Raw genomic sequence first — 23,176 nt, forward strand, 5'->3', positions numbered from 1 at the left:
TAAATACCGCCACCCACCTTGAGATATGAGTTCTAAGGTCTCATTATAGTTACAACGGTCTCACCCTTCAAACCGAAACGCATTACTGCTTCACGGCAGAAATACGCGGGGTGGTGGTACACACCCACGCGGACTCACAAGAGATGCTACCACCAGTTTAAAATTTGAATTGAAATATAGGGATATGAGATAAAAAAAACTGTTTTGAATGACCGGATATTGTTATTTCAGATACGCTGCTTTACGCGAAATAACTATAACCGAACCCCCGGACGAGTTTGAGTCCCTCCCTCCGGAAATACCAAAGGAACGAAAGAAATCCGATGAAAAATCAGACGGCTTCGATAACTCTGACTTCTTCGACTGCATCGATAATAGTTCTCTCTCTTTCACGCACGTGGAGGACGCGTTCAGGAAGAGCCCGAGCGTGAAAGAGAGGGAAGAGGAGAAGAGAAGTGAGGATACGAAGGACGTAGCTGTCGAGTTGACTCCGGTGCGGGAACTGAGGCCTCCGGAGAGGGTCTCGACCGGTTCCATTAGCGACGTTGTTAGTGGATCTTCACCCGATACAAAAGGTACGAATGTTGTTTTTTTTTTCATTGCTTAGATGGGTGGACGTGGTCACAGCCCACCTTGGTGTTAAGTGGTTACCGAAGCCCATAGACTTCTACAAACGTAAATGCGCCACCCACCCACCTTGAGATTCATAAGGTCTCAGTATAGTTACAACCGAAACGCATTACTGCTTCACGGCAGAAATAGGCAGGGTGGTTATACCCGTGCGGACTTACAAGAGGTCCTACCACCAGTAATTACGCAAATTGTAACTTTGCGGGTTTGATTTTTATTACACGATGTTATTTCTTCACCGTGGAAGTCAATCGTGAACATTCGTTGAGTACGTATTTCATTGGAAAAATTGGTACCCGCCTGCGGGGTTCGAACACCGGTGCATCGCTACATACGAATGCACCGGACGTCTTATCCTTTAGGCCACGACCCAAGATTAATCTAGAACCGTCCAAGCGGTGAATATTGAAATAGTTTATAGTAGACTGTTGTGTGTAAAATAGATTTGTTAGACAATTCAATGCTGTATTACCTATGAAATAAGACGAGCGATACAAATGATAGCTGAGGACCGGGTCTTAAAATCTTTAAAGTGGCTACTCACACACTGGTCGTAGGACCTCTTGTGAGTCCGCGCTGGTAGGTACCACCGCCCCGCCTATTTCTGCCGTGAAGCAGTAATGCGTTTCGGTTTGAAGGGCGAGCAGCCGTTGTAACTCATATCTCAAGGTGGGTGGCGGCATTTACGTTGTAGATGTCTATGGGCTCCGGTAACCATTTAACACCAGGTGGGCTGTGAGCTCGTGCACCAATCTATGCAATAAAAATAAATAAACAAAACCTGCCCCAAGGAAATCTGGTAGGCCCATACCAGAAAGGCCAAATAGGCATATCTGGTAGTCCCATACCAGATAGGCCAAATAGGCCTTAATAATTGTGAATAACATCGGCGAGTAGAAGAAATTTCCTAGATTCAGTGCGATCGAAACAGGTGTGTGAGTGGCCGCCTTAATATGGTAATGGACGTATGCGACTTATAGTTATTGGTACCTATCTGAAGGACGGTAGAGTCGTGATTCGATTGCAGCCGAGCTTTGACCAAATGACTCGTGACCGCTGTCCGTTAAAACTAATAGAAAGGGTGTGGTAAAGTTGTCTATTTGAAGAACATAGTGTTCCGACATTTTCGAACGATTTGAACTTATTATTATAGATAAGAATCACTTTGGCGTTTGTCACTCAAGTCCAAGTCAAGTGAAAGTCTAGGATATTTTTATAGGAAAATATACGGTAGTTAATACAATATAATGGTAGTAAAAAACGCGGGATTAAAGCATAACAGTGGTCTCAATTAAGTTAATCATCAGTCATATTTGATGTCAAATTTTCATTATTTACATTTACTAGCTGTACCCGGCCACTTCGCTGGGCATTTAAAATTAACATTATTATTTCTCACCCCCACAAAGATTCTCATCTTTAACGCCCCCGCAACTAGCTTAGGGAGTCCAACAATTATATAAATATCTATTAAGTACATATCCATTAAGCCAAATAGCCTATCCATTAAGTACATGTATTTTCTACATGGATACCAAGTTTCAAGTCAATCGGATGCATGGTTCAGTAGTTATAACGGAACATCCGTAAAAAAAACCACTGTATATTTATATATTATTATAGATGTTTTCATGTTTGAGACCGGCATCGAGAATTAATTTTAGAAGTTTGCGTGAATCGAATCATTTTTGCTCAAATACAATATCGATATGATGTTTGTGTGGGTGATCAGAGAAGTGCGTGGGGGGCGCGGGGCGGTGGGCCGTGCTGCGGGGGGCGGGGGGCTCCGGCGCGTCATCTGACTCGCGGGAGTCCGAGCCGCGCGTGCGGCGTTCGCACCGCCCGCGACACAGCCCCGCCGCCACCAGGACTGTCGTTGGTACGTACACGCACACACACCCACACGCATACACACGCACATACACCCACACACACGCACACACACGCACACGCACGCACACGCACGCACACACACACACACACACACACACACACACACACACACACACACACATACATCTACATCTTATATATAACCTAAAGACCTAAGAACACCTAAAGACATAAGATGACAATTTGATGTCAAGTGTATAAAACTTACACACTTATGTTATGTTCGTTGTCAATTGCAAAACACATAATAATATTATATAGACTTGTTCTCTTCTAAGAATAATGGTTTTTTTACCTAACCTGGTAGTCTTGAGAGGCTATGTCAGCGTAAGTAGATGAGCTCACGCGGCTCTAACATGACGACTTTGCTAACACTAGCCAGATCGGAAACGCGACCCACTGAGAAGATCCGGCCAGAAACTCAGTGGGCTATTATGGGCTGGAAATACAGCTTAACTATGGTCCTTGACCCTACTGATGTACTAGCTTCGGCGCATTAGTTAGGACGTGTGCTCGTATGTCAATCATAATTTGGTTTATAGTACAAACTTCGTCATCATCAAGAGACGTGTCGCCCTGGGATGAAGACTTGCCTCCGGTGACCAGACTACCTAGACCACCTTCACACCATCGAGACCGAGAGTCGAGGTATCTACATTATTAACATTAAAATACCCCCCATTTTTTGTGCTTGTGATAATCTGGACAGAAGAGTTCGCTCAGCTTTATTGCATTAGTATTAGTACTGTACTAATAATCATTGTGATGTCCTACCATTAAATGAAAGAAAAACGGGATAGTATATGCTAATAATAGTAGTACTGCGATAGTTCTGGTGGTAGGACCTCTTGTGAGTCCGCACGGGTGAGTGCTACCACCCGCCTATTTCTGCCGTGAAGCAGTAATGTGTTTCGGTTTGAAGGGTGAACTTATATCTCAAGGTGGGACGGCATTTACGTCGTAGAGGTCTATGGGCTCCAATAACCACTTAACACCAGGTGGGCTGTGAGCTCGTCCACACATCTATGCAATAAAAATAAATGTTCTGCTAACTAACTTGTGTTCAACAGCCAAACAAATTATTAAGATACCTGAGTCTACCTTTATATCGTAATGTTCACACTGCCTTAATTCATTATAACTGGAATTAATAGGAAACTTTTATGTAATCTAGACACAACTCATCCGGTTCGAGGGAATGCTTAGACTCTGGTAGCGGCCGGGAAAAGGAAAAAATAAGAGATAAGAGAGACATGCGCGAACGAGAACGAGATGGAAGAGATTCCGCAAGAGATCGAAGGGATTCAGGCAGTGGGAGAGACAGGCGTGACATCAGCAAAGACCGAGACCACAGGGAGAGGAGAGACAGGAGGAGCAGAGAAAGAGAAAACGACTCTTGGGACAGAGATAGAAATTATAGTCGAGATTATAGAGACTCTCGTAGCAGAGAGAGGCCGACTAAAGATTACAGGGAGAAGGATAGAGACAGGCATAGGAGACAACGACATTCTTATGACGAAGAAGATGAGTAAGTTCGCTTTATTTCGCAATTGAATTCGATTCGCACTATCACGCCGATAAGAGTATCGCCATCTAACGCTTTTATAGTTGATACGACATCCCTAGATTTATGGAGTACATTCTGGACAAGTCGAGTAGCATTAATGTGTATTTCTGCTATCTGACACTTGATGGCGTTGTACTTCTCGATTTTTACTAGTACCTTCGATATTCGTTCAACTATTCGGCGATAGATGACGTTGTACTTCTCAATTATTATTTTTTTTATCGGAAGAGTAACGGTATCCTCGACTAAAAATCGTTGCAGTGAAATCTATTGGTAGCAGTATAAGCCCACACGCCCGCACAAACTTTCCGCTTTGAAGGGTGGGATAGCTCTCATACAATATTACGAAGGATTCGACCTCATGCCTCAAGGCGAGTGGTTCATGGTTTTCTGTTCACCGTCGGCTGTAACCGCTTGGCACCAAGCGGGCTCGTCCACGTTTTAATGCGCTTAATAGTGCCTCGTATCAGTAGTTAGAAATATTTTATGAACAGATATCAGTAAAAGGGTTATTTTGATAATATCCTGAAAAGCACGCTACGCTTTTTTTTCTTACATTTTTAATTCAAATTAATTAAAATTTATTTTTAATTTTTTAGTTGGATTTTCTATGAAAGCGTACCTATTTTGTTAGTTTTTTTTTAACTATTTTTTAATTTTCATTTTTTATTGCAAAAAAAATTTGGCTGCGCAGAGTTAGTACGGTTGTATAAAATAAGTAACCATCAAGCTGAAAGAACATTGTTCTGTGCAGGCATATTAACATTTACTGGTGGTAGGACCTCTTGTGAGTCCGCGCGGGTGGGTACCACTACCCTGCCTATTTCTGCCGTGAAGCAGTAATGCGTTTCGGTTTGAAGGGTGGGGCAGCCGTTGTAACTATACTTGAGACCTTAGAACTTGTATCTCAAGGTGGGTGGCGCATTTACGTTGTGGATGTCTATGGGCTCCAGTAACCACTTAACACCAGGTGGGCTGTGAGCTCGTCCAACCATCTAAGCAATAAATAAATAAAAAATGCATATCTGACCCACAGTTACAGTGACGGGTGCGGTTCCGGCAGATCGTCGCCCAGAGAACGCTGGCCCGACCAGAGATGGAGGAGAGACGGTAATTCCCCTTAAATTACGTTAATTACTAATTAAACGTCTTAACGTCATTATTTGGTTGGTGGCATTGGGTTTAATAATTAATATTTATCTACTCCTGACATTTGATAACCTTTGTTAGCTTTAATATTGGTGGTGTATGTATACATTAAAGATTTCATCTGGTGATAAAAACAGCAATCCAGTGAACTATGAAGGCGCTTGAGATCTGCCGCACATTCTTTTTAGTTTGTTTTATTATCGAAGTTCATGACCGCCTCCAACCACGTCCTCGCGATAATACCGCCATCAAGCCCTGTCACCGGCGAGCCGCACCTTTTAAGAGTGAGGATAGGTAATTTAGGTACCTCAAACACCGGTCATCATTCCCGGAATGTGTGAAGAAGGGCTCGGCGAATGATGACCGGGCTGAAGAAGGGCTCGGCGAGTAAATTAACCCTCAGACACAGCCCACTGAGTTTCTCGCCGGATCTTTTCAGTGGGTCGCGTTTCCGATCCGGTGGTAGATTTTGCGAAGCACGGCTCTTGCTAGGGCCAGTGTTAGCAACACTCCGGCTAACACGCGTAAAAAAAATACAAGTATTACTCAAAATAGACAAAACAAAACTAAAAAAATTGTATAATAACCGTAGATTAATTGGTAAGAAAAGTCATGAAGTCAAATATGCAAAAGCAATAAGATGATGCATGCAATTTTCAATGCCAAAGTTTAAAATGGACCATTTAACCCGTTATGGTCTGTTTAAGTTAAGAGTGAGGAATCGGATCAATAATGAATGTTTGTTCGCAGAAAGAAACTATGGTTCACTTGGATGGCGCGAGACGAGACGTCGAGCTGAAATGAGGCAAACCGAAGATAATGACAGGAGGTAAAGTCCTTTACGTTGATTTAAACATTACATTACCGTAGCCAGCGGCTTGGCTCTGCCCTTGGCATTGCTGAAGTCCATGGGCGACGGTAGCCACTCACCATCAGGTGGACCATATGATCGTCTGCCTACAGGGACAATAAAAATATAATAAAAAAACAAAATTATTTTAGCAATAAGTATAGTCAGAGGTAAAACTTTCGATCGGTCATTGTCAAGGGCACCGTGCTTCTAGGAGCTTTAATAACAAATCTAGTTTTATTTTTTATTTTTATTGCTTAGGTGGGTGGGTGGAGCTCACGGTCCACCTGGCGTTAAGCGGTTACCGGAGCCCATAAACACCTACAACGTAAATGGCGCCACCCACCTCCAAACATAAGTTCTAAGTCTCAGTTTTAATAGTCCAACGGCTGCCCTACCCTTCAAAAAGTTAACCAGAAACGATCAAAAACTAGAGTTTTGTCAGCTTTTAAATCAGGTCATTTAAACCCACACAGCTTAGTTACAGCCCCCCCCCCCCTCCCACTTCACGAGTTGGGGGCGCACGGTGCGCTCGGGTGGTTACTTCGGTGGTTTATTCATCACAGCTCTCATGCGCTTTGGTTTCATGTTTGCATGTTCGTCACTAATAAATAATCTGTTCCCGGGCGACGGTGGGTACAACTGTACCCAGTAGTAGTAGTAGTCTGTGTAGTATCAGTACAGTAGTGTGTTCGCTGCTCCGTGATTTTACCAATAAATCGACTGATAGTTATGGATTAGAAAGTGATCCAAATAACTCTTTATCCCGAGGAAATTTTACATAGTTGACTCTTACTGGATTACAAATTTAAATGTAATTGTTTAAGATACGGCTCAACACTCGGGTGGCCCGGACGCCGGTCCACGAACGCGAGGCGGGACAGCGACCGCGAACGCGAGCGAGAGACCAGCCGAGAGTCCAGGGATTCGCGCGAGTCACGAGACTCCCGGGAGTCCAGAGAGTCGCGTCGGCGACCCCGCAGGGACGAGCCCCGGGCGCGGCCCAGAGACTATCGGTTCTCGAATGATTTCTCGCCCCGGGACCGGGACTCGCCCTTCGATAACGACTTCCAGGAAACGCCGACACCGACGACCAAGAAACGGGCGCCTTACGCCAGCCTGGAAGGGACGAGGTAAAATATTTAAAATATAAAGTTGTCTATGAATTTTTGAAAGATTTTTTTTAATGTAATCTATGAGATTAATAATCTACTTAAAAGAGTAATTAATCATCTTCATTTCATTTCATTATTTTTCATAAAAATAAGAATATAAATTAAAATAAGACATGACTTAAAGGTCTTAGTTACCAGGTCATAAAGTCCCTTAAAAAAACTTAAAAGAGTAGACGAATTCTGTATATATCGCAGTATTCACAGGAACCCGTACACACTACGTATATACTATTACGTCATACCGATTGAATCGTGTATAGTATAAATTATAATGTAACTATACTGAGACCTTAGAACTCATCTGAAGGTGAGTGACGGCATTTACGTTGTAGATGTCTATATGCTTCGATAAGCTGTGACCTCGTTCGCACACTTAAGAAAAAATAAAATAAAAAAAAAACTATAACAGGTCTCACAGCTGTCGCACCGTTGAATTTCTCAAATATATTAAGTGTATAATCTATGGTTGAATTTCAGATTTGTATTCGAATCAGAAGACGTGACGGCGTCCCCCGCGTCGGGCAGCAGCGCGCGGGTCCGCGACGGCGACTCGTCCACGACTCGATTCCGATTCGATTCCGACTCGATCTCACCTCGCTCGATGTTCGAGGACGACTTCACGGCCGTGTCGACGCCGCGGGGCCGGGCCGCCTCTATAGCCGAGGAGGACGAGAACGACGTCCCCCCCCTCCGCGCGAGACCTCCCCCCCACAAAGACATCAGGAAATCGGAATCGATTAACATATTCACTCGAGACTCGGACCCCTTCGAAGGCGATGCGTTCTTCGCGTGCACGGGCTCCGATCGAGTGGCCCGAAGGGAGAACTGGCCCGGAGACTTCCAAGGTTTTGATAACGCGTGAATCCTAAAACTAGAACTAGATAAATTATGATAGATTCATGAAGTGAAATTGGTCGCCTTAGAACTGCTGATTTGATATTGGATGTTATCGGAGTTGTGTTATCTTTTCCGTTATTAAGACGCTTCCTCGTTTTAAATGTGTCTTGCCATATTTATATTTCTTGTTTCGATCTCATTTACGTATACTTTACTATTTTTAATACTACTTCCATTTATATTATTATTTTTTATTTTGTTTCTCAAAACAAATCATAACTATTAAAATTACCTGATAACATTTTGATATATTTCAATCAAATTATCTTCGTGTTTTATAAATGTATTGATGAATGTTTTAAAATAAGTATATATTAGGTAGCTATAACAGTTTTTATTCAAACGTTTTGCTGTTGTGTACCTACTAGACAAAGTGTATATTTAACAAGATATCCCGTGTATATAGTACCCATATTCCAAACTTTGTCATGTATCCGGCTTAAAATTACGTGGACAGAAATTGCTTTAGTCAACAATTACATTAAATGCAATATTTATTATCCTTTTTTGTTTTCAAACTGAGAGCCAATCCAACATTTCTATAACAATAAATTAGGTTTATCCGAAACTGATTAAAAATTACTTAAAACCTATTACAAAATCCAAATATTCTTCACCCAGCTGTGTCCACTGAATTTTTGTATATAATAATATACTTTTGCAATATCAAGTTAAATGTTGACTCATTTAAAAAGTTTGTGTGAATTAAGACATAACATGTTCTAAATGTAAACATGAATTAACATTTTTTAAAAAATTGCAAATTTAAAATGTTTAAATTTTTGGATAAGTTTTCAGGAGCATGCTTCAGAGTTACAATGAAGCTAGTTCTATATAAATGGGAGAATTAGTCGAAGCGAAATTTTTCGAAAAATTGTTCGATTATTTTTTAAGTCAAATCCTTAGTCTTTAGACTTAGTATTTTAGTATGTTATTCAACCTGTGATATGGATAAGGCGCGCTTTGAACAGCTTTCTTAATTTCATTAGCGATTCTATTTTTTTTATTAAAATTCAATACCAGCATATTGTACACTACACTTGTACAATGTTACTGTTTGGCTTCATTTTGTTTAATGATTTTTTTTACCTATTTGAATACTAAGAAATATGTTTTCATCAAAATAAAATTGAAATCGACAGAAATTCCATTAAAAACATATAAACGTACCTAATTGATTTAATAGGTATGTTAATTTTCAAATAAATGTAATTTCAAAATAAAAGCACCTAATAAAAATGAATTCACGTCGCATATAGTCTGTGCGTCCAGCCAAAAAAAAAAAGACATTTCAACACGATATTATTCAATCTAATTATCGCAAAATCGTGATTTTCGGGCACAAAACTAATTTAACTCGATTGTATTCGTAGAAATATGTAAATATATTGTGTTTTTTAATGTAAATAATAATGATAAATGTTTTGGATTATGCACGTTATATTTTTTTAGATGAAATGCTTTTCGGAACTGTAGTAATTGTGAAGACTGACTCGGGACTGTCCGTCTTTATTCGATAAACAATTAATAAATAAATTCTCTTGCATCATTGAGTTCTATTAAGGTTCAATAGAGAACTTTTAGAAGCCACTTGTAACTAGGATAAGTTTTAAAGCGGATTAAAAGGGAATATCGTATCGATTAGAAACTATTTAATTTGCCATCGGAAAACAAATATAGAAGTACCATCGAGTCGGTTTGATGTTGAGCCTAAAGGGTGGTTACAAAGTTGTGTTTGAATACAAGCTACAAAGGGTGTTCTTTTTAGTTTTATTTATAAAATAAATTGTTATTAATTTATTAACGTAAAGATTTCTCCAGTGGATTAGGTAAATAAAACAGTGTTGCATTTTATTTTAGTGTTTCGAATGTCCTGGAAATATGACTGGGAAAGTCAAGAAAAAATTAGATAGTTTTCAACTGATATAATCAATGTGAAAAAAGAAGTGAATAAATACGGCTAAAGGCTTCGGTATATTAGCTTCTTACAAGCGTGTTTGCTGAGAGCTCTACCTCAATGCTGTAAAATAATATGTTGGTAAAGCGCTATGCTACAATGGTTGATGTAGTAGCCGTACAACAATATTTGTCATTCTACTATATTAACAGAGTTTATCACATAACACATAATTTTTCTAAAGTTATTGTGATACACTATATATAAACACCTTTCATTTCGACTGTTAGTTTTTCTAGGACACTCACAAAAAGAATTTTGTTTTCCCTAGTTTGTATTTATACCAACTACATATTTGTATTCACTATGTATCATTTTTCAGATTTTTTTAAATTTTTTTATTGCGTTGATCGGTGGACGAGTTCACAGCCCACAGTTATTCATATTACTGAAATACAAAAATTCTATTATTTTATTTGTCAAAATACTCAGTAAATTTAATAAAGAATTTATGAGCGTTATTGATCTGACTCTAAAAATAATTACGTATTAGAATACGAAGTTTATCTTCAATCTTAATAAGTGACTATGAAAGAAAATTAAAATAAATGAAGTTATACTTTTTGTCTGTTATATTTAATTTTCTAGTTAGTAATAACTCTTAAAATATACAACTTATAAACAGTGTACAGTTAGGAAATTATTCCTGAAGTCCAACTTGTAATATACACCTACTATTTTAACTTAAAACAATTTTCCTTTGTTAAGTTTGTAAGTTAAGTAATCGGTCAGTAGTAGTGCCCCGAGAATGATGCCTTGTATCATGAAACGATATAATAAGTTGTTAAAACTAAAACCAAACAACACCTAGATGAGGCATGTCGACGCATAACAGACAACCAAAAAGGTATTAATTTAGAGTTAACTTTTAAAACTGCCAATGATTGAAACCATGTAATGGGAACGTACCCATACTACGTGACCTATTTTTTTAGTTTTTTCGACCTTTCCCTCCCCTCGGTGATTACTCGTAGTATATGTCAAGACCCTCCCTCTCCCCCTTTAGTTTTCACGTAGTAATTCATAATTATGATGTTTAATCACTTCAAAGGCAAAAATTGAAAAAAAAATTTTTTTGGTTCATACTCGTCTTTATTTCATAAGACTGCATGCACACTTAAATTACTAGTGAATTATGTAGTGTGAGTTTACAAAGCGCTAAACACTGCGCGCTATATTCGAATATAAGTCGAAAAAATACGAGATTTCTCTCCCTAAAATCGACTACGTGATAAAAACCTGAGCCACTCCCCCGCTCCTATGACTGACCGTAGTATTTTAAAGACTCCGCTCCCCCCCCCTAAATGAGTCACGTAGTATGGGTACGTTCCCTAATACGCAGAACATTTGTATTAATGAGGAAACCAACTACTGAATATTCGAATGAAATTAAAGCGTAAACTGCAAATGAAGTTACCCTTAGTAATGAAATAAGTAGAATTTTTAATAATGTATTTTCTGTATAAAATGTAGCTAAAGCGAAAATTATGTGCAATTATTACCACCAGTACGACGTAATACCAAAGGTATTTATGTTCTATATGATTAACTGCTGTGTATTATATTCAACCAATAAATTTATAAACTTAATTGAAAATAATTTATGAATTGTTTTAATTAAACATTTTCCTATATGACCTTTTCTTCTTCTTCTTCTTCTCCATCGCTCCCTCATTGCTGAGGATCGTGACTCCGTTTCTGCTTGTCGACTGCCAGCCTCCATCGGTTCCGGTCAGTTGCCTGGTGTAGTGCAGCGCTAAGTAGTCCGCTGGTTTGCTCGGAGATCTGGTCGGACCAACGTTTGGGGCTCTGGCCTATATGACGTTTTCCTTCTAATTTTCCAGTGACCATCAGACTCCATGGAACCTATGTCAAATAATAGAAATATGACCTTTTAACTAGCGCGATTTCAAGCAATTTGTTTTAAAGAAATTAGCTTGTTATTTAAGTGGTTATTTAAGCTTTTTATTTTTAGAACTTCGTAGAGCCTGCATTTTTTGGGGGCGCGTAAAAGTTTGCAATGGTGTTGTGTGTGGCAATAAATTATTATGATTAATGTTTTAATTTTTGGAACGCAGTCACGGACGAATTTTTTTAAATTATTATGTGTAGCAGTAGCAGACGGGTATGTGCGTCATTTTTTATACTATTCGTCCATAATAGACACCTTGGACACTTTGCTGAGCAAGTCTTCAATAGCCACAAATTTTCATACAATTTGTATATTACAATAATTAAGAAGTTTCTAAAATAAAATCAGTAGATTAATCTTTGAGGAATAAGCAATTGTTTTTACTGCTTTTCTAATTTTAATTGGAAATTTCATAATTTACATATCAGCTATCTCAGAGCAATTTCATAAGCATTGCTAATAAAATGCATTGGTAATAATTACAGTGCCAATACAATGCCTTGGTAATAAAGTGGTTTTTTGTTTTTATTTGTGGACGTCATCAAGAAATCGTACCGTCTTGCCACCAATCAATGTCAAATGTTTGATTGTCAAAAACATTGATATTCCGTCAAAATAGTTGAAATAGCAGCTGTTCACAGGATAATCCCTTTGATTTATAAATGAAATTAAAATAAATTTAACACGTTTTAGATGTTTAAATCGATGTGCATTCAATAATATTTGGGGTCATGTTAGACATTGTCAGTAAAAGTACCGTTTTTCACCATGAAACAAAGGTAAGAAAAGTAGAAAAAATCCAAGAAGATACTGCTTGTTTACGTGTTACAAAGAATGTTTACACCCCGCAGAACTCGCGTCATGCATAGTGGAGACGATTTAATATCGTATGACGTGATGAACAATAAAAAAAACGACGACAACGGCCGCAGTGACATACAATTATACAAAATTAAGCCACAAGAACATTTTATTGAGGCGCAAGTTCAGGAAGGAGATACGCTACAAGCAATTGCCCTGAGGTTTTACTGTTCCGTAAGTATTTAGAATTTGCATACTCTCTTGTATAACTGAGTAATTCAGTTTAATAAATACAGTTCTGTTACCTGATTTTTTGTGGTAACCATTTGTGTACAAACCATTTACCTTATTTGTATCTAATTTTAAAACCAGTTTCTTCATTTACACAATGTCAAAACTCCATCTTTCCTGTGATTTATACTATACACATGTGCAAAAAAACAATATTTAATTGCATCAAATGCATAACTTTGCTCTCAATAAAAAATGTAAAAGAAAGTTGTTATTAAAAATAGTATTATTTAAAGTTATTCAATTCACTGAAAATATCGCCTTTTTCCATCATTTTACACAATTAACAAAAAATTTACAAAGAAAATATACAGTAATCTCCCCCTTATATCATGGTAGATTGGTTCTGCATTGTAGGAGTGTTCTCCCATAATATGCTTGTATGACCCCATATAACACATTATGTACAAATATAATACAATATAACCAATGGTTTTGTAATTCCTTGTGTTCCTTAGTTTTCTAAGGATTTTTAATAATTTTAATTAAGGAATTTTAATAAATTCATTTAATTACAACACAATTGACACAATGTGCAAAAGTACACGAAATTAATGATGAACTGTACAAAACATTATAAATTTCACAGTATAGAAATATAACATGTGAAATTCCTTATTATTCCATATTCCCCTGATACCTGTGCTATATGAGGGACTGAAATCACATAATATGAAAATAAATTGACTATAAGAGTATTATGTTATAAAGGGGGTTACTATACACTATACTGGAAATAAGAATAAAGTTGTTTAAATTCATTTTGAAGACATGCTTTAAAGGGCAAGACCCCAATAGCCTCACATTATCTATATTATAACTGATGTTAAATATCACAGACAGGTAACAATTTTTTTACGGAGTTTCATGATTAACACATGTTCATAAATAGCTTCCATAACATAAGAATAATACTGTGTAATAAAAATCAAATTGTAAAATTTAACTATTTATCTAATTACTGGATAAGTAACACCATCCTGCAATCATGATATTATGTTCTGGTTTGAAGGGTAGGACAGCTGTTACACTATACAATTTTACTTCATACTAGATGATGACCGCTTTGCTCGTTTTTTTTTTATAACGCCATCTTGTTTCTTTAAAGCGGTTAGTTGCCCTCAATTAAGAAAAATAGTATTACATATTATTCGCCAATAGATGTCGGGAGATGAGAGAACGGTCGATGGGGCAGAAAGATCCTGGAGTGGCGACCACGTACTGGCAAGCGCAGTGTGGGACGGCCACCTACTAGATGGACCGACGACCTAGTAAAAAGCGCTGGGTCTCGTTGGATGCAGGTGACAATGGACCGGTCGCACTTTAAATCTATTGGAGAGGCCTATGTTCAGCAGTAGACGGCGATAGGCTGAAATGATGATGATGATGAGATGTCGGGAAGAGTTGATTATTGAAAATAGGAATAAAACAACATTTTCTGAAAATAAATCGTAGCTAGATCGATTTATCGCCCCCTAAATGCCCTGTATACTAAATTTTATGAAAATCGTTGGAGCCGTTTCCGAGATTCAGATTATATATATACAAGATTGCTCATTTAAAGGTATAAGAATATCCCAAGCTGGGTGGTCGACTTCACTTTGTGATGTCTGTAGGCTCCAGTAACTAATCAACATACACATCAGTTGTGAACTTGTTAACCCAATTATGCAGTATTTTTTTTTCCTAATTATTAATTTTTATTTATCTTAATTCATTTTTTTATTACTCTTATCATGTAATGTAATTCAATCTTCGATAACAAAAGATAAGTGTTGTTAATGTGTTAAGTTCATTGCTGTCAGTCATTATCAAAATTTACAATTGATGCTTTGCAAAGGTGTTAATAATAATTCAATTCTTTCAAGCAAATGAGGAAAATCTTTTTTGTGCTGTTTGAATATATCGACACTTGAAAGGCAAACGTGACTAAGTGACCATAACTGATTTGTACATAAATAACCATAATCGATGCGCAAAAGAAATATATTTCTAGGTCTATTAAAATCATTTCAATCCTACAACTTTTCTTTTTTTTTTGGTCAGGAGGAAATCGCCGGACTTCCGCCCTCCACTGGGGATGGAGGGTGGGGTATGTCAGAGTCGAACTGACTAAAACCTCCTGTCGCTCAACAACCAACGTCCAAACCTCGCATGAGACAGAACTCATGAAGAGGCAAAGGGGGGAAAGTGAAGCGTTTAGTGCGGAGCACATCTCTCCCATCACCCTCCCCCTCGGGACGTGGGACTGGCGGTCGTCGGCGCCACGACCACCAGCCCTCTCTGTATCAGACTGTATAGATATTAACCTGGAACTTCAAAGCTTCTTTGGTTAATCTTTAGGTCTTCAGTAATCTATTTTTGTTGTATTTGTTGTGTAAGCAAGCATATGTCGTATAAATAACGGCTACTTTTCATTCTAGTCTAGTAGAAAAGTTAAAATAAGGTAAACAACTTGTACTAATTTTGAACTTAGGAGATTGTATGGTATAACAACAATACAGACTTGCATACCTGGTGTTAATGGAGTCTATACAATGATTTGTACTTTAAGATTGAATTTCCAATATGTTGGCCATTTATTACAGAACAGGTTTAATTAATAGTATTTTCTTCAGCTTAAGTGGGTTGTAGACATAATGAAAACTACCCTTATGGTTTAATTATGGTTAAATCATCTATAGTATAATAATTCGAGAACTCAGAAATAATGAGACATAATTAATTTAACAAAATACTTAATTACTTTAATAGTGACAATTAAAATATAGTAAATAAAAGTAAAAAAAGATCATCCACCTAATTCACAGATTGCAGAATTGAAAAGAATCAACCAAATCCACAAAGACAACGAGATTTTTGCAAGGAGAACAATTAAAGTCCCGGTTACACCTTACTCTGTCTTAACAGAATTAATACCATCAGAGCAACCAGAGCCGACACCTTCAACCTCGAAACAAACGCCAAAATCGATACAGCAACTCTTACAAAGCAATGGCATACCGCAGTTACATCAAAGCAGTTCACCGCAAAAAGAGGAGAAAGACTATGCCATTGACTGCAATGCTGTTATTATGAACAGCACTTTAGCGTCTTCTGTTTCTCCTTATTCGGACGTAGAACCAGCAGAACAAGTCACAGAGGACACGCAATTGTTGCCAAACAAAGAAAAGATTCCTGTAGAAGCTATAGTTGTGAAAGAATTGACATCACATGGTGCTGATTTTGGACTGAAATGGTTTCATTTAGTATGCTTCATGCTATTACTAGTTGTGGTGATACCAATAGTGTATATATTGTTTTATTTAGACCAGGAACACGATGAAATGGATGACCTACCACCCTTGCATAGTACTTGATGACTGAATGTCTTGTGATCTAGCTGAGAAGCTTTAAGGTGTGATATATCATTTTTACCACAGTACATTGTATAAATTAAAAATTTTAATAAATTTTTTAACCTAAGTCCTATATTTTCTTCGTTTTCGTGTGATAATACCACGAACGTTATGGTTTCCTTATTAAATTAGGGGGTTGAGCCTTCGTATTTATTCTAACCTCATATTTATTTGGGTCATCACAATATATGACAAATAATTTTCTTCAATGAAAACACAATTTATGTTATAAAATAATATTTATTTCATTCTATTCATCTATCACCGAATAAAATAGATCAGAATAACAAAAGAAAAATATTGACACAATCTTTATTCTCTCTTAAAACTGTTTATGATAAATGCTTCGAAGTATTTATTGCCTTTCCAGAAAAAATACATTTAAAACAAAACCTAGCTTAGTGATACATAAATACTATGTAATTGTAATCTCGTACAATTATTAGTCGCGTTCGTTACATTACATTTTAATATTGCAGTTCTTCTGGTTAGACCATAATAAAGAACAACAGTTCAACTAGGTATATGAGCCTCCTGAAATTTACTGTACAAAATTAAACCTGATAAGAGGGGTTTTTTTAATCTCCACAAATTTGCCTGTCTTCTTCCAACTGCCGGAATCAGAAGTTTCCGCGTCCAAGGTTCGGATTGCTCTCGTGCACACTGTCAAAACATAAAAAAAAAAATTCAGTGATATGGACCATAAAATGAAACCATCATGTAATAAAAACAAGATTATCATCTGTGTTAGTCATCACAAAAGCAACACTAATAATTCCACACAGTTAGTTTATAAATGTGTTAGCGTCATCATACAAAGCAACCCGATGAAGTGTGAATGTGATCTTCCACTGAAGATTATGCTGTCGCTTTGTAGGCAGATTAGTGATTTCTTGTTAGTCAACAAAAACAACAAAATCACTAGTCTTCCATACAACACGAAGCGATATGATGTCACCTGTTAGTTGAAGGAAATCCTAAAAAAGATTGTTATTTTCAAAACATTTCTGTTAGTCACATTTAAAGTGTTACAAAGAAAACAGAGAGGTTCATTCCAGCACGTACATGTAATATCCCTATATGAACATAATTGGTTTATCATAAACATTATCCTGTTTGTTTACATATTAATTATTCATTGAATACAAATCTACATACAACAAATTAATTTCCTTATAATAAAGCTCTTGAAAATGTGAAATGGTTGATGCAGTAACTTCCCTTAATTTTTCTCTTCGAACACACAATCAATTTACATAAAAATATATTTAACCCCAAAGACAATCTACAAACAATGTTATAGTTTTTACCTGTCTGTTCTTACATACTTCATACTATCCGTTACATGGTCAACTTAGTTTTGTCATTTTGCTGACAAAGTGCAGGAAATTCTTCAAACATTCTATTGTCAAATAAAATCTATTAGTAATTTAACTTTACAAATTAATATATTATTGTCTTTGACGAGAATATAATTTGTCATGTTTACAAAAGGAGTAATTTGTTTGTGAAAACAAGTAACGAAATTCAATGTGTAGATAATGTACAAAATCTTTTTAATCTTTTTAATGACTACAACCTAACTAATGTCAACATTTGCATGCCAATACGAAAGTCTTTATGATAACGCTGGACAAACAGTAAGCACAGAGAAAGCTTCATGCGATGGTTAATGTTGAAATGTAGACGCTATATTTTTATCATAAACAGTATGTGTACCATGCTCTTAATTAATTATAATAATAGATATAACAACATTTTATAATTAAGAACAGCTTGCGTGTTCTACCTACAGGTCACCTAAGCTGTGTAATGAGCTTGTTCCGTCGAGGCATTTCCAACCTAGATAACTTGGTAGAACACGCAGGGAGATTCCACCTGCTTACTACGTGTTCTACCAAGTCTTCTAAACTAGAAGACTTCATCGGTTCGCAGACATTTTCATAGACAACGCGTCAGGGCACTCAACGAGACATCTGTGTCCTTCTTGACGCTAAGATCCTATATAGTAACAATATATAATACCTCTGCTGTAACAAGTACTGCGCCATCTGGATGCGTCCGGGCGAGCCCGTGATGGTAATGATCCTGTCATTGGACCCCGGCAGCGGCTCGGCTATCTCTATCCCGGCGCCGCTCTCGGCTCGGATCTTGCGGATGCGGGAACCAGCTTTACCAATTATCGCGCCTGCCAACTGTAAAACGGTAATAAATAACGTTATCTTGAGTGGATGTGTTTAATGGACGGTGGGGTGAGTTTAGACTTATCTTGTTTTTTGTTGTTTGCTGTAACTAGTTACATGTTTGATCATTTAAAAATATGATTGAGTCAATATACGCGAAATTAAAAATTTAACAAATAGATTGCAGTAGTTTTCATACTTCCTAATATTGTATCAAAAGTATATGACTACTGGTGGTTAGGGCATGTGGTGAGTCCGCACGGGTAGGTACCACCTCCCTGCGCCTATTTCTGCCGCGAAGCACCAAAAACTTAGAACTCATTTCTCAAGCTGGGTGGCGGCATTCACGTTGTAGACGTATATGGGTCCCGGTAACCACTAAGACCAGATAGGCGATGAGCTCGTCCACCCATTCAAGAAATAAAATATATGAAGTCAATAAATACAGTTAACAAACAAAAAAAACTTCAATTACCAAACGGAGTAAAAAAAATTATATACATATATATTCTTGATCCAGTTTCTTGCTGCTGGTCAAAGTATGAGACCAATTTTATATAATTATTGTATTGCCTTCAGTTCTTAGTATGGTGTGCTTTATCAAAATTAATAGGACGTCTTAAAATCGATAAAACTTATCATGTCAATAGATCGATGTACATATTATTATAATGGATTTCATAAAAATATGAATTTTATTAGCTGTTAGCGTAATTAATAATAATTTGGACAAATATTTTTTTCCTCCAAAACGTTAATAAACTAAGAAATTAATACCTAAAATGAATCTAATATAAAATAATTTTGAGGTGTCAGCGGTCACTGATCATGGTCGATTGTGAATCATGGGGCAGACACTGGTTATAATACATATCAAAATATAAACTTGAATAATTAAAAACCACTTACATCTTTAGGTATGGTAACTTGCGTCGAAGTGTCCTGTTGGTTACCCCCGTTATTGTTGAAGTTTCCACCTCCTGTACCAGATCCTCGACCACCTCCGCTGAAGTTACCCCCAAAATTCCCCCCGCTGAAGCCACCACGTGGAGGACCGTTGAAATTTCCACGGGGACCCGGACCGGAGAAGTCATTGTACCCGCCTCGTGGACCGGGGGGTCCACTCCGACCCATAGGAGGTCCGCGAGGTGGAGGCCCACGTCCTGCGGGACCCATGGGGGGGATGCCGCGGGGCGGACCACGTGGCGGACCTCGCATTCCCCCATTGCCGCTACGAGAAGGTCCGCTTCCTTGACCATTTCCGAAGCCACCATACTCTTCCGCATAGAAATCATCATAGTTGTGAGGGTCGTACGCTTGGATAGGACCCTTTATTGGAACCTAAATAAATAAATAAGCCTTTAATATTCGAACTAATAATTTGTAATGCTTAAAATTTAAGTTTTAAAATGTCTGCATGTCCTTAATACTATGTAAAGAAAAACCTTCATAGTCTAAAACTCTCTAGTTTTCTAAAAAGGATTTTTCTTATATTTCATACAGTGAAGTTTGAAATTCAGTAAAAAGAAAGTTCAGTTTGGTTAAGAATATAAATTTTATTAGATTGAGGGCTTCAAATGTTTTGTTTTCTCATTATACATACTAGACGATGACCCAAATTGCTCGTTTTTTTTTTTTGTTTTGATAACGCCATCTTGGTGAACTCAGGCAACAAATCAAACAAAATCAAACAAAATCACACAAAATCAAATCAAACAAATCAGGGCAACTGCCCTCAATTAAGAAAAATAGTATTATTATACGCCAATAGACGTCGGAAGGAGTTGATTATTGAAAACACGAATAAAACAACATTTTCTGAAAATAAATCGTGGCTAGATCGATTTATCGCCCCCGAAATCCCCTGTATACCAAATTTTATGAAAATCGTTGGAGCCGTTTCCGAGATTCAGATTATATACATATATACAAGAATTTCTCGTTTAAAGGTAAGATAGTAGAAAACTCAATTAAGTCTTTTATTATTTACTAGCTGACCTAACGAACTTTGTTCCGCCTTAGAGCGACTTAATGAGCAGACTTTTGATTTTATCAAGGTCAATTTTTTATTTGGATAATTAATGTAATTTAAAAAAGCAAGTATTTCAATTATATCTTTATTGGCCATGTATTTTAGTTATTATTATTATTATATTTTTATATCTTGTTTTTCTTCAATCCTTTCACTCGCAATGTTTCGAATCCTAGTTGCATTACGGTCGAAAAAGATTTGATCGTGTTGGGCGCGGCATGGCGTTCTAATGATTACCTATCTCGGCACAATAAGCTAATAGAAACTCGAAACAAACGCATCAACCAGTCAACTTCAAAATTCTTCTATAATTAACCATAGACTACATTACGTTTAGCTGTCAGTTGCGTTTTCTTATTCGATATCAGTTGCGTTTTGTCATACCACGTTTTATGTCACGTCCCACGGGAACGTGATAAAAAGTATCCTACGTCCTTCTCCTAGTTCTAAGCTACCTGCCCACCAATTTTCAACCCAATACGTTCAGCTCTTCTTGAGTTATAAATAGTGTAACTAACACGACTTTCTTTTATATATGGACCGTTTATTTTGAAAGTGGTGTAAGTCCATTTTCTTTTGTTTCGAGAAAATTAAAGGTTACTAAATTTGTTGATTTAAAAATACAGGCAAACCATATGAGGTCTGGCTATGCCACCTACCTCTGTCAATTGGATTTACACCACTTTCATAATCGATGATTATGCAATTTCATTTACCGACCGATTTTAAGTTGTACAAAACATGGGATTTTTTTGAGAAATTAAACACGGACTAGTTATATATAAAAAATTTACATTAAATTAAGCATGAGTTACGTGATAGCTCATTTTTCACAAAAATGGACTTACACCACTTTCAAAATAAATGGTCCATATATAGGTTTCATCTGGAGTACCCAATATCATTATAACTATAATTCCGAAACAATATTGGCTAATAATTCCTCAGCGGCCTCACCTGCCTGACGAGGTCCAGAACCTCGCGCACTCCGGACACGATCGAGTCCGGTTTCCCGATCAGCTGAACGATGCGCTCCGAACTCTGGGGCGCGGAGTTCGAAAATATCTTCAGGCGCGCACCGGTTTTCTGAAAACATTCGTTTCAAATTAAGCTTCACAAAGCTGTTCCTGAATTAAAAATCAATATTAATTAATGTGCTTAGTTTCTTTTTCGTTCTCTTCCACAATAAAGAACAAAAGTTTTGTTGTACCAACGAATACTAAACGAAAACATCCAATTTTAAATCAAAACTCCTTTGTTGACACTATCACGATTTCAAAAATGCATAATTAATTAAATCACTTCCATTGTTTAAACGGGACTTAGGTTATTTTATATTTTAAACCTTAAATCACCGAAACAGACACCAGTTTATATTTTAGTAGTAGGTTACAGAAAGCTCTTCCAATGCTTACCGGTGTTAGGTAACATGACAACACGTCACTATATTTAAATATTAATGAACATCAAAAGAATGGAACAGAAAAAAAAACAAAAAAAAAAAAACTAACCGATGACAAACCTTTTTAAAGAATTACAAAATTTCATATGTTTTCCGGCACATAAAACAATTCCTTTTCAGCGTGTATGGTAATCCGTCAGACGGTTTGGCCCGAGTGACGTTTGACAGGACAAAGTGCGCATGCTCGGAGCCATCGACCGGCGCACGTGGGCATCACGCACAAATAGCACCCCTAGGCACAACAACCGAAGACGCTAGCACGTTCCGACATTTCAACCGACAAAGAACTCGAACACTCCCACGGGAGAAGATACGTAATTCCCGCAATAGAGTTAACGGACACACAACCTCTTTTAAAACCGAATTCAAATTTCGAACTCCGTGTTGATCAGTTCAAAGGGCGCGCGGTAAAATTCGAATAGATCAAAGTACGAGAGAATTGTCAAAGTCGGGGACGCACGCGGTACGCGACCCTCCATCGGGAGCGTTCGGTGGGGGAATGAGCTCGCTCGCTGTAACGTGCACCACCTGCCCGCTATTCCCCCCTCCTGCACTTGTAAGGCTCCGACACGGTAGCGCGCCACGCCTCCCATACGTAAACGATAGAACCTACTTTTGCTACGACATCGCTCCCTCCCCCCACTCTGCACGTCTTGGGAAAACAAGTTAAATGGGTAAAGATTTTCCGACTTTCGATTTCCGAGAAACACGAGGAGATCACAAAGTGATTTCGTTAGTGAATGTTGACTTTAATATTCTATTAATAGGTATACAAAAATAGGAAAGATATTGTACTAAATTGATTTAGGTGAACATTTTCTTTGGTTATAACGAGCCGTGGACATAATTACAACTAAGTTTTCCGTGTAATTTTACGTTATTTATTTATTATTTTTATTGTCAATAATTATATAATTATATAATAGTCAATAATTTTAATGTCATGTACCGACATTTGACGTATTGTGCTATGATCTAT

General features: G+C 37.4%; 3 protein-coding genes across 16 annotated transcripts in view; 2 read left to right on the plus strand and 1 right to left on the minus strand.

Moving 5' to 3' along the window:
* The window catches only part of Dab (DAB adaptor protein), a 35,553-nt gene extending 25,109 nt beyond the window's left edge, over positions 1-10,444 (plus strand). For all 11 annotated transcript variants that reach the window (XM_089735550.1, XM_089735548.1, XM_089735551.1 and 8 more), the window contains 8 exons: positions 232-575; positions 2,363-2,509; positions 3,066-3,171; positions 3,698-4,051; positions 5,127-5,200; positions 5,990-6,068; positions 6,917-7,222; positions 7,742-10,444. In XM_089735550.1, the coding sequence (XP_089591676.1) occupies positions 232-575; positions 2,363-2,509; positions 3,066-3,171; positions 3,698-4,051; positions 5,127-5,200; positions 5,990-6,068; positions 6,917-7,222; positions 7,742-8,126 (1,795 nt within the window). In that variant the 3' untranslated portion in view covers positions 8,127-10,444. The remainder of the gene's footprint in view (positions 1-231; positions 576-2,362; positions 2,510-3,065; positions 3,172-3,697; positions 4,052-5,126; positions 5,201-5,989; positions 6,069-6,916; positions 7,223-7,741) is intronic.
* A 2,177-nt stretch (positions 10,445-12,621) lies between these two features.
* Positions 12,622-16,587, plus strand: LOC114239289 (lysM and putative peptidoglycan-binding domain-containing protein 3). Its single transcript, XM_028169433.2, has 3 exons — positions 12,622-12,809; positions 12,882-13,065; positions 15,933-16,587. Exons 1-3 carry the CDS (start codon positions 12,799-12,801, stop codon positions 16,479-16,481), a joined length of 744 nt encoding a protein of 247 aa, XP_028025234.1. The 5' UTR covers positions 12,622-12,798; the 3' UTR covers positions 16,482-16,587.
* A 153-nt stretch (positions 16,588-16,740) lies between these two features.
* Positions 16,741-23,176, minus strand: part of HnRNP-K (Heterogeneous nuclear ribonucleoprotein K) — a 36,977-nt gene continuing 30,541 nt past the window's right edge. For 2 of the 4 annotated variants that reach the window (XM_089735556.1, XM_089735557.1), the window contains exons 8-11: positions 21,693-21,821; positions 19,613-20,044; positions 18,546-18,715; positions 16,741-17,183 (exon numbers count right to left, since the gene is read on the minus strand). In XM_089735556.1, coding sequence (XP_089591682.1) covers positions 17,141-17,183; positions 18,546-18,715; positions 19,613-20,044; positions 21,693-21,821 — 774 coding nt within the window. In that variant the 3' untranslated portion in view covers positions 16,741-17,140. Of the gene's footprint in view, positions 17,923-18,545; positions 18,716-19,612; positions 20,045-21,692; positions 21,822-23,176 lie in introns of all 4 variants that reach the window. The other 2 variants (XM_089735554.1, XM_089735555.1) reach the window with 1 other exon arrangement.

This window comes from Bombyx mandarina, chromosome 19 (assembly GCF_030267445.1).
Source record: "Bombyx mandarina strain Sakado chromosome 19, ASM3026744v2".
Classification (NCBI taxonomy): Eukaryota; Metazoa; Arthropoda; class Insecta; order Lepidoptera; family Bombycidae; genus Bombyx; species Bombyx mandarina.

Bases quoted from the DNA above. Each gene is read 5' to 3' on its own strand.
- LOC114239289 (XM_028169433.2), top strand. The intron at 13,066-15,932 runs GTAAGTATTTAG...CCTAATTCACAG, and splicing joins CCCTGAGGTTTTACTGTTCC to ATTGCAGAATTGAAAAGAAT.